Here is a 12,337-nt window from a genome sequence, read left to right on the forward strand (position 1 = left end):
ACTGTCCACTAATTTAGTTGGTAGTTCATTAGCTTGTCTGAGTATGTGATGGTAGATGTTGTTAAAAGCCTTACTGATGTAGAGATGAACAGCATCCCCTGCTCTCCCATCAAGGTTACTTGCTTCCACGGCTTCCCTCCACTCAGCGCTGGTGAGGCCACATCTGGAGTGTAGTGTCCAGTTCCGAGCTGCCCAGTGTGAGAGGTGGAGTTACTGAAGAGAGGCCAGTGGAGAGCCGCTAAGCTGATTAAGGGACTTTCCTCATATGAAGAAAGGCTGGGAGAGCCGAGACTGTTTGGCCTAGAGAAAAGAAGGCTCAACAGGATCTTCTCAGTGTGTACAAATACCTGAAGGGGAGGGTGCAAAGAAGGCAGAGCCAGGTTTTTTCGGGGGTACACAGTGACAAGAAGTAACAGGCACAAACTGCAGCAGCAGATGTTCTCTCTGAGCATCAGGAAATACTTTTTTACTGTGAAAGTGACTGAGCACTGTTTGGAGACTGAGTCTCCATTCTTTGAAATATTTAAAAGCTGTCTGGACATGGTTCTGGGCGGCTGGCTCTAGGTGACACTGCCTGAGCAGGGGGGTTGAACAAGTCAGTCTCCAATGGTCCCTTTCAGTGTGAGATTTTTTTTTAAAGTTTGTTTAAATGTTTGTATTCCTGATCCTATTTCACTAAAGGTAAGCCTTCCTTACATCAGATCTCAGGGCCTGGGATTCCTGAAGTCAAGTCTTGTCATTGAAGAAGACATGCAGTAGCAGTCTTCTTTTCTGTGTCCTTTGTCACCCGGTTCCCTGTCTCCATTCAGCATCAGGCTCACACCTTGCCTTGTCTTCTCTTCCTTTAGCTCCCAATGCACGCGTAGAAGCCATTCTTACTGTCCTTCTTTTACTTTGTCCCTCGCCGGATTCAACTCAAGTGGGCTTTAGCTTTCCTGTCCCCACCCTTGCATGCTCAAACAGTGCTTTGATTTCTCCTGAGTAACCTGGCCGTGCTTCCACCTCTTCTGTTTGTTTGAGTTTTGTCAGGAGTGTCTTTTCCATTCATGCAGACTTCTGGCCACCTTCGCTCAGGAGCATCTTGTCTGCTGATGCAGACCTGCCACCTTCACTTAACATTCTGCAAAAAGGGATGGAGCATTCCTGAGCTTGGAAGAAGTTATCATTGGAAGTCTTACCTCTTAAGATCTTAAAAATGATGGAGTAGTAGCGGAATGGCTTTATTTCCATCCTTCAGTTTTCAATTGTGTAGTCTTAGAAGAAGTGAAAGTAGTAAGCCACTAGAGTGTATTTTGTGAAACTATGCCTGAGACCAGATGCCTGCATTAACAAACACCAAGTTACCCTTGTGCATCAAATCTCTAGTTCCAGACAGTTATATGAGATTTGTTTTAGCATTTGATGTTACTTTTTTTCCCCCTAAATACAACAGAATATGATTTATCATTTTCAAAATTTATCATCCAAAAGTAGAAGGTGTTAGGCATATAGGTGATTTTGTTACGTTTTTGATACCTGTACAGACAGCATTTTAGAGTTTGTCAAAATGGTTCCATTTTACTACTTTGATAGTCACTACACCTTATTCTGGTTTTAACACTGGTTTTTCCAGACTTTTACTGGGATATGATAAATTGTCACCAATATGTGCTTCCATTCTTTTGATATGTATTAGTTTTCTCAGTTCTTCGAAACCAGTGATAAAATGTTCAGATCTTCCAGTCTTAGCTGGTTCCCTGCACCTATTTACAGGTTTATTTATTCAGTTTTGTCAATTGAACCCTTGGTACAAAAGCATTTCTTTAATGCATCTGCATAGTTTCTTTCTTGTTGAATATGTTACTCAGAAATAGCTACTGGCCTGTATCTAAAAGCCTGTGACCCATTTGTCCAGGGCTTAGTTTTTTACATAAACAAAACTGACTTTTCAAAATAGACTCAGAACCTTCTGGATCTGTCTCCACTGCCTTGCACAGGCTGTGGTGTCTGGGTGGTCTGTGAGCTTCCAGGTGGCATGGTTAGAGCTGCTGGTTTAGGGAAACTGGTGATGGACACATTTCAACAGTCTTGTTGTCGTACTCCATCTCTAACCTCTGTAAACCAGCAGCCATTCTATAATTCTATAACTACTGTTTCTCACTTTGGAGGGTAACTGCCTGTGTCTGGATATTCCTGGAATGTCTTGATGTTTGGATACTGTCATGGAGATACATATATATATATAGATAGATAGATATATTTAGATGTATCTTGCAACTGGACAATCTTTTCTTTGGAAACTGCCTTTTTCAAATGAAGTGGATCTTAACAGGAAGCTGAGCTGTGTGTGGATGAATTTCTTTGCTTCAGGAACTTTGTGTGCTGGGATAGTATTTTTAGACTTGTAGAAGGTAGTAAGGGTTGGCTGGTGAAGAAAGAAATGGCTGGTTACTTTGGATGACCACTTAGCGTTTCATTTTCCCCTTTGCTAACCAGAGTTGCATCAATAGCATATTAATGTATTAACTCTCCTTAAAATAGAGAAGCATCCAGTCCCTCTGGAGTATGCTGCACCTGATTCTGTCAGTCAGGAGCAAGTAGAATGGATGTTGTCAGACCAATTTGAGAAGCTCTGTGTGCTGATGCGGTGAGTACGCTGATAGAACTGTAAAACTTAGAGTTGCAGAAAATGACTGTTGGGTTTTTGTGTGGTTGTCAGATTCAGATTGTATCTGTTCTCTGCCCTTATTTCCAAAAGTCAGCATTCAAGCAGTTTTTTGTTCCCAGCTGATGCTTGGGAACAGTGAGCTCTGTAAGGGCTCATGAAATAACAATTTTTGCATTTGTCAATGCCCTATTAGAAAATAGAATTCCTGTTTTCAAGACAATGACAGATAATTATGATTTTCTTCTGTCACTGTAGGATACCTGGCTTCTACAACCTGCTTCTCTGACTTACCAAGTCTTTGAGTCCATGCCTGAATATAAAAAACTGGCCTGTTGCACTTTGAGTTTGGGCACTTAGAAAAAAAAAATGAATAGACTAATACGAAAATTGCTTGCTCTGTTCTGTGATGTCTGAGAGTTGGTCTCTAAGTGTTTTGAAGGTATAGTGTAGAGTTTCATATAATGAGATGAACAGCCAAAAACTTTGCAAACTCTAGTAAACAGTGATCTTAGTCTTAAAGGCATGGTTTATGCCTAGTTTGATAGTGGGAAGTTAGTGTAATGATGCTGGTTTTATTTGTTGTGCTGTGGTTTTACTGTAGCACTCCAAGACAGCGAAATTCTGTGCAACTTTGAGGAATATTTTACTGTTTTTGAGGAATATTTTACTGTCTCTAAAGATAAAGTTTTATCTTTCCCAGAAAACTCTTTAACAGCAGATCAGGTTAATAACAAAAAGCTGGTTTGAGCACATTTTTTCAGAATTCTGTCCTGACAGTGTATGGCATGTTGGCCTAAGGCCTAGGACACGAGCGGTCTAGTTTTGGAGAGTACTGCTGCTCCCAGAATGCATTTTTCTCTGGTGGATAGAGATTTAGCAGTATGACCTGCAGCAAGATACCAGGAGGAGCTACAATAGCCACGTGTTTGTATTCTGTTCTCTCAGGAAGAATTACTTGGTCTGAGTGGAAGTCATCTCTATCTATCTACAAATTTGTCAGACTAGTAGATAATGGTTCTATTTGTGGTAGCAGGAAACTTAGCTACAAGAACTGGGAATCATAGTAACACTAACAGCCAGTCTTGTCTGGAGTCATGCTGCTGCTTTTTCCCTCATTTGACATTATATTCAGTAGGAGCAAATTTTCTTTTTGGGCTGATGTATATAAGCTTCATCTTGCAAGTGTTGCAGGTGTGACTTGTTGGTTAATGCAAAGTTCAGTTTCGTGGTCCTTTATGGCCGAAGGAGACCTGGCGGTGTTGCTGGTGAGGGACATGGGGCTCTCACTGTGGCAGCAGCACCTGAGGCTGCTGCTTGAACTGGATCCTTGCTGCAGTACAGGAAACCATGCAGGTCTTGGATGAGATGGAAGGTGTTGGGTCTCCAGGGGCCTGGGACTGTTGAAAGTCCAAGCTGCTGGAATCTGTGCAAGTGGATTATTTTTGCTGGCTGTGCAGGAATGAGATAAGCCCAGGAAACTAGGAATGAAGGTACTTAGAAATAAGAACATTGAAATCTCAGTTTGGAGGGATCCGAGGCAAGACAAGCTCAGGCTTCCTAGAGTTTCATAGGGAGACTATAGAAATCTTTGCAGCTCTTTATCTGAACATTTTGAAATACTGCTTCTAGGGTCTGGTCAGCTCTACTCTGTGATTCAGTGCATGGCTGGGGGTCAGAGGGATAGGTTGGTGACACGACTAGGGGTGTGCACCAAATTAGGGCAGGAAAACAGATTCTCAGCAGGCATGTTAACAGTTTATTAGTATACTAGAGACGGTTACCTTGTGAAAACATGCTGGTCAATCTTTCTGCCTTAATACAGAGAGGAGAGCTTTGTTCAGAAAGTTATATGGCCTTCCTAGGTGTTTTGGAACTGGAGTGGGCAATGTGCTTACTCTGTAATGTGTGTGCTAAAATAAACGTTTAAAATATTTCTGCTTTGGTCTGTGTTGTCACCTGCAAGCATACCAAAAAAAAAGTGCTGCCTAACAGTTCTCCCATCATTCTTCTGAATTGTGATGATTAAAATTGTGAGAAGCTGATGACAGTTTCAGTACTTTATGGTCTGCATACATTTTGTTTATTACTTTATCAAACATCTGAAAGCTCAGGGATGAAGCCAAGTTACACTTAATACTGCTGTGTCTTTCTTGTTCCTTAGAGCCCAGTAAATGTGTATGTTAAAAGCTTCTTTATTTCAAACCACTGCAGTGTTTGAGTAAACATGGAGGAGACTGTAAGGTCTCAAGTTGCCAACTATGAATGCCTGATATAAAGGGGCTTGAAAGAATATGCTACTTCATTTTCAAGGTCTAGAATAAAAACATCAGAAAACTGCCAGTTTTTCACCTGAAACTTCTAGACACCTTCTAAAATAATCACCATTTTAACCACTAGGTAGGGAGTGGGCTTAAGGGAAGTGGGTTTGGAAGACTTTCTGACAGTTGTTAAGCCCTCAATTACATCACTTATCAGGCATTGACTGCAGAAATTTTTTTTTTCAATGTTCATAGCTCTTAAATTTTGTCAGAGGTTCCTTGCCCAACTGTCAAAATAGTACTCTTTTGGGATTTAGAAATGTGGAGTGCTTGGTCTGCCCCGGGTGGTTTCTGAGGACACTAAAATTGCAGTGAATTGAAGTGTAATCTTAACTGGGCTTGAGGGCTGTGATCCCTTCTGTAAGGGTTTGCAAGCAAAAGAAACAGTTCTGTAATAAATGTATTGGTAAAATGTTTCTTTTAAGCTATTAAGGAGCATCCCCAGAGTATTTCTTATCAATTGCATTGCTATAAATCTGTGCACTGCTACGATTTATACATTGGCAGCCATTGTACAACCTTGCTATATAACAAAGCACTCAACTCTCCTGAAATTTCACATGGGTATATATGGAATGAATGACAGTAATGCTCATTCATTATTTCCATGAATGGCCAGCGATAGACTTTTATATATATGTTTACAATGAGTTGATGTCACTCTGCACCCAGAGCAGGAAGGCAGGCAGGTGTACCCTCTGTGTGGGTAAAGAACAGCATGTTCTCATGGAGGTGCAGTGCCACTCCAAACTTTTTGCCTCCATACAACTATGATTCTATTTCAATATGTGCTGTCAGGTGTCCTTCAGAAGTGTACAAGGTGCACTGTATAATTTAACAGCAAGCCCATTAACTATTCCCACATCTTGGAAAGGTTAAGAAAAGGTACACAAATACCCCCTGGAATTCTCCAAACTTGTCTTTCCCTTGTTCACACTAGTTTGTTCTGTGGTTCTTGGCTGCAGCCTGGAAGCCCTGGGCATTCAATAAATACTTCTGGACCATGTTTTGTTTGTTGTGGTTAGATAGTGATCCTAAGCTCTCCTGGTCAGGGTGAAGTGCCACCAGTACCACCTCTGACTACATCTTTAAGGAATTCATCGGCTGCAGAAGCTTAATGGAACAGCTGTGCTTCATACTCTTAGCTAGAAAAAAATGCAGCAATTACTTAGAAACTGCTTAGATTCCCTTCTTTAAGGACAGGGTATTCCAGGAAGCAACATGAAACTGTAGCTGCATTCAGATATTTATAATTTCAAGCACAATTTAATTGTGCACACTGGGTAGTGTCAATTCAGTGTCCAAATATAGACACTTAAGTGGTTTTTTGTTTCCAGCAGTGGTATTGAAACACTCAGCCAATTTAGGTTGGTACAAGACATGAATGTATAATAAAACTTTTTGAGGGCAAGAATTGTGCATGTTGCCACATAGCCTAGAACAAGTCTTAAAGCTTGTAGAAACTTGTTTTCTGCACCGGATATCATCTTTCCTCCCTCCTTTTCATTAGCGTGATTTGCAAGAGGTTTTTTGTAATTTTGTGTACATATTGCAAGGACTCTGTGGGTAGTAAGCTCTTTCAGTGAAAGGTATGTGATGTATCTGATGTATGGTTACATCTGCATCACCTGGCTGCTTGGAGGAGTAACTTCAGCATGTGAATTAGTTACATTGGAAGGGCCCAAGGACTGTGGCTGTCCCTTTATAGGACGTGCTGCCTATGCTGAGACTGGAGATGTGGTTTGTCAGTATGATGGCCCTACATAATTATCTAATTGGAAGGCAGCAGTGTAGGAGGCAATAGTAAATCATATTGGAGTTGCTGTATGTGTGGAAAGCAGAGGGTAGGCAAAGGTGTTAAGGCAAAAACTAAGCTGAACTCAGAGGAGAATTTTTCAGTGCATAGCAATAATTGTGGGCCCAATTGCTACTAGGTTGCTTGAGCATTCCACTTAGGTGGAATTATTGTTGCAATTAAACAGTAGTCCTTGGCATTAAATGTCCTCATCTTTAAATCTCTTCCTTTGAGACAATTCAGTTAATTGGAATATATGTTATTGCCTAGTTATGTGTTACTTACACTATTGACTATAATGCAATTAAAAAAGAACTTTAAGAAGTCTACATAATGATACCCAAGAATTTTTTTTTGCTATTCAGCCAGGCTTTGTTCCTTCTGCTCTAGCTGTTATGTGAAGCAGCTCACAGTAAATATATAGTGATATATATCAATATGCATCCATCTTTTCTGTGCATTCTAGAGAATTTGAAAAAAAAAATGGGTGGTACACATGCACTTTTTTTTTTCAGTAACACAAATGGAGGAATGGGTTAAATTTTTATTATCTTTCCCCTATTTAAAGAGGTGCTGCCTCTTTTTTGGTGGTTAAAATTACTGTGATTCTTGCTGACCAAGACACAGCCATGTGAAATGTACATTTTGGGTTAAAAAACAACTCCCATGGAAATAAATGCTTGGATAGCATAATCCTAAAGTCCTAATTGCATGCAAGGCCTTGCCAAAATCTCAAAGCGTGTTAGCTGTCTTGAACATGGACAGAACTTCTGCTCTTAGCTGTTCACTCTGGAGCAATGTATTGAGTGTTGCAGTGTTCTGTTGCACCTCTGTTAATGTAGTGTTGTTTAATTTTAACTCATGCCTTCATAGTCATCAGCGGTGACTAATTTTTTTTTACTTCTGTTACTTAGTCTGACTAAGCAAAATACAGGTGATGGAAGGTCCTAGTTTTTGATCTTGTTAGTCATCACTGATGTTGAGATTTCCATGAAGACACTTGGTAAATGTGCCAGCATGGGCAAGGAGTTGCAGTCTGAAATGATATGCTGAAGTGATTTTGAGCCTTGTTGGCACATTGCAATGGCAAGTAGAACAGGTTGTGTTAAGCCATCACAGGACCTATTTTTGAAATTTGTGGAATATTTAGATCCTTACAAAGCTGCTTAAATACAGCAAAGGTAACACATAATTACTAGTTCTTGTCTTAGCATACGAACGCTTTTACTTAAGCATTGTGTAGTATGTATGTGCACAGGATTACAGGTAAAATCAAAGTAGCTTTTTAACTGTAAGTCTTGTGTAACTATGACATACTGGCTAATAAATATTTTGGGCCATATTAACATTTCTGTATTTGTGGTTTTACCATTTGGGAAGTTTTCTTATGTGAGCATAAGATCTTGACAACAACTAATCTTATTTGTTTTGTAGACTAAACTTTTTCAAAGTTTCTTCTATATGTTGAGGGTGTTTCTTCTGGGATTACACTGTCATAGCAAACAGCTATTCCAGGATGAAACATGTAAGTAGTGTTCTCACAGGCAATCAAAATGTATTTTACATCTGGATTTGTTGAAGCACTTGTCAATCATGTGACTGTCTTGTGCCTTAGTAAACAGCCCAGATGTAGAATTAAGTAAAAAGATGGTCTAGCTGAAAAACAGATGCGTTGCAAGAACTGGATTTTTCTGAATAAGTAAAAAAGCAAAAATGTTATCTGACAATATATATTTTTAATTCACTTAGTTGATGTTAACTGTTTTTAAAGCAATGCCATGCATATACTGTAATTGTACTCAAACCCATCCTGTAGGAAGAGAAAGCATTCATTTGGAGGCATTAAGAATATAGACATACATTTCTAAGGATTTTTTTGCCACTAAGTTCTTTTCATTAGTGAAGACATTTTCTGTATCAGTCTTTATTTTTTTTCCCCGTTGGGGGAAAAGTTTATTCCTAATCAGTTATATTTATTTAGATGATTGTACTTTTCATATGGTACTGTGTCTGCTTTAAAGAACAGCAAAGCTTACAACCTCTGGTGTGGTAGATTCCTTGAAGAAAATAGATGCATGTTGGAAGCAAGTATCCCAGAGAGGGGAGACAGAGGTAAATGGTACCTACCTCCTGAAGGGAATAAAATCCATTGGCTAAGTGATTGTGAAAGATGGGAAAAGGTGTGGGAATGAATTAACTGAATCAAAAGACAGGAGGCTTTCAAAGACTTTTTCTCAGGAAGACTGTTCTTGTTAAGAAGTGATGGTGACAACTTATTTAATTTGCTTTACTTGAGAGAGGAAATGTTCAGAGTCCTATTGCAAATAGATCATGTGGTTAAATCAGGGCTTTGAAAAGAAAATAAAACTGAGTTTGTGTTTGAAGTAGGCGAAGCTGCCCTGGGTGATTTCACAGGCCTCCTGAAGAAGGGAAGCATACTACCCTGCAGCTTGGGCCGCAAGAAGCAGCATGGACATATTGGAGAAAATCCCTCTGTCCTGCTTTTCCTGTAGGTCTCTAAGTAGCGTTCTCTTGGTTGCTGTCACTGTTACTTTTCCTCTGGTAAATGACAGGCTGAGGAGAGAAGAGAAATAAAGCCTGTGGTAAGGATGAAAACTGTAGGCTTTACAAAGAAACAGAGCAGAGCAACTTCTTACTATTAATCCAGGAGATGGTGGGTGCTGTTCAGTGCAGTTCTTTATAGATGGGAAGATACAAGGGAATGGAGTAAGTGTTTTTTAATCAAGATGATTGTGGAGGAAGACCTGTGACTTTGGGGGGTCTTGAATCCAGGAAGCAGACACTAGAAAAGGAGAGGGCAATGGTAAGCAGAACCTCATAAGAGGGAACTGGAAAAACCCTGCAGTGTGTAACCAATATATGTGTGTTCTAGGATCTCCCTCTTCCTGCAGAACATGCGTATCTGCAGCTGTGGGTTGCTACTGGAGATGGCTTTCTTGACTTGATGTTCAAGTGAAAAGAGAGTATACAGATTAACTAGCAAGAAGGGACTGCATTTGAGGGGTGCAAATTGTTTTGGGAGAGCAGAAGATCCTAGGGCACTCCGTGTTAGTTGTGCTGTGCATTGGACTCTTTCTGAGTACAGCGTCTTGCCACAAGGAGCATGTGTATCAAAGCTAGCTCTTCAGGGAAATTGTGTGGGTTATGGCTAAGGGAAACATAAATTCATATTGTATTTTAAGTGGAATGCAATCATAAGTGGAAAAAATATGGGCTTTTATATTATTAGTCTTATTAATGCTTTCTTTAGGTCATTTTTGTCAACATTGTCATCAGTGTTACAGAAATACTTCAGATCCTGTTTAAAAAAATAGGCTGGCTTGTTATTATTACTCTATATAATCACAGAAGGTCCAACTTCCAAAAGAGCTTGCAACTTAAACAGAAGAACAGAGACATGCTGGAGAAAGAAAATACACAAAGACAGTGAACTGCAATGACATTTGTGTTTAGAATAGCTTTTGGGACAAGTTTGTAGAAGAAGTGGAAGAAAAAGGAAAAGGCAGTCATAGGAGAAGAGAATGAATAGTAAGAAGAGGAGGGGTGGAGTACATCAAAGGTGAGAGAGCTGGGGGGAAAGGGATTGAATCAGTAACTAATTAGTCATTTATTTAGTGGGTACATTTAGATTAATACCTTAGGAGTGATGAGAATGTTAATGTGGTTTCCAAGTGACATGATGTAGGTGGTTTACACAAGAAAACATAGCATTCATTGTAAATGTATAAGCTGAATTTTTCTTAAAGATCACAGATCTCTTCCTCCACCCACACTGTTCTTACACTTCTTGATTTCATCTATTTGCTATAAAATGTATTTATCTTTTTAGCCACAGTCATAAGATTCAAGTTTAGGAGAAAAAGCGGAACTTGATCAGTGGAAGCAAAAGATCACATTCTGCATAAAAGTGGTCATAGCAAATGTAAAATTGTGTTCTCTTACATACAGATTGGAGAACTCCTGTCAGTTTCTTAGAAGCATTAGGCTTGCTTGGCCTTTAAGACCCTGGCTTCTTAACATATGTTGATATAAAAGATGATACACTTCCCTCTCTGAAGCGGAGGGGAAAAGGACTTAGGCTAGGCAATCAAACTAGAAAAAGAAATTACAAGCCTCATTTGTGTGCATCCCACTCATCTGTCCCCCCTTTTGATGCAGCCAAGGAACATATCCCACGGCCACCTACTATACTCACCTCTCCTTGCTCTTTGCATGGCTTGAGAATTCCCTTGTGTTCTTGTCTGCTCTTGTTTACCCGTATGTGTCCTCCTAATACAGATTCTAGATCTGCACCCCTCTGCCATCTGTGCCCATATGTGCCAAGTAGATGCATGGAGTGGTAACTATTATGTAATAATGAGAACATAATATAATTAGCATCTACAAGGATCTGAATTAAAGAAGATACAATGTTAAGATATTGCACTGAAATGTACTGAGTCCTTGAAGCAAAGTTAAACTTGAAGAGGTAACTCTTACTGTGGGAATTCCTAACTTGGTTGGTATTATGAAGGCCTGGCAAATTTTTGGGTAGCTGGTTTAGTACTCTGTAAACTAAAAGGTAATAGCTGAAGCAAATAAGGCTTGTCAGTTCTCACTGCAGCTCAGTTCATCCTGCTTCACCCATCACCTTATTGGGTGTTTTCATCAGCTTTGATGGAGGGGGAGTATTCTAACAGAACCTGACCTGCTCACTAGAGGAAAAGCTATGTTGAGAATAGTTCACCTTCTTGGCCTGTTGGTTAGTTAGTGACCACGTGTGCTAGTGGTTTTGCCCAACATGCACAGTTATATTGAAATCTGCAAAAGAAGATGCTGCCTGGCTCGTGTGGTCGTGTCGGGAGGGAACAGAAAGCAATGTGGAGTCCTGAAAGAGATGAGGAGGGTGACAGAGCTCTGCAGGGGTTTTGAGGCTATTGGGAAAGAAAGCGAGATACTCATCCAGAAGAAATCAGACTCCGTGTAGTCTGCATCATGTTGGATAATTTTTTTAAAACCAGCACAGTTAAAAATTAACATAGTGTTTGCTTAGCGCAGTGATCATTTTCACGGTTTTGTGACAAAGGCTGCAAACTTGTATTTTCACCCAGTCAGAGAGAAGGAGAGGTAGGTGTCTCTACAGTACTTAAGGATAGATTTTACAATTTTTTTTCCTATCAAACCTGACTGCAGCTCTGTGTAGCACTGCAGTGAACTTCTTGGTTGTCATGTGAATGTGAAAAGCTGGGGGGGTTTGTTAATGATTAAATGGATTTTTTTTTTCTGACCTATTATTTGGCAAGATCTATATTTTATCATGCTAGCTTGGCATTGCATCCATAAGGAAATGTGGTCCTGTGATGAAGTCAAATTCTCTAATACCATAAGTACTTGGTTTCTTAAATAAAATGCTAAAGCAATCATGGGGTTTTTTCTAATAAAACAACAAAAATGCTTTCGCTTGTTGGCAGTTCTTTAGTACTTCTGGGGTTTTGTGCAGACTTCTCATGGTTACCTTCTAAAGCTGTGAACATGCTCACTTCTTAAAGATGTAAGTAAAGAGGAGGCATATTTTAC

The 12,337-nt window shown here is 39.8% G+C and overlaps 1 protein-coding gene across 2 annotated transcripts in view; it reads left to right on the plus strand.

Moving 5' to 3' along the window:
* SETD3 (SET domain containing 3, actin histidine methyltransferase) overlaps window positions 1-12,337 on the plus strand; it is a 62,143-nt gene that overhangs the window by 5,173 nt on the left and 44,633 nt on the right. The window contains exon 1 of one of the 2 annotated variants that reach the window (XM_048307589.1): window positions 2,521-2,626. The exons of the other annotated variant lie outside the window; for it this stretch is intronic. Within the exon in view, the coding sequence (XP_048163546.1) occupies window positions 2,586-2,626 (41 nt within the window). The 5' untranslated portion in view covers window positions 2,521-2,585. Of the gene's footprint in view, window positions 1-2,520; window positions 2,627-12,337 lie in introns of those variants that run through there. 2 annotated transcript variants of the gene reach the window in all.

This window comes from Corvus hawaiiensis, chromosome 6 (genome assembly GCF_020740725.1).
Source record: "Corvus hawaiiensis isolate bCorHaw1 chromosome 6, bCorHaw1.pri.cur, whole genome shotgun sequence".
NCBI lineage: Eukaryota > Metazoa > Chordata > Aves > Passeriformes > Corvidae > Corvus > Corvus hawaiiensis.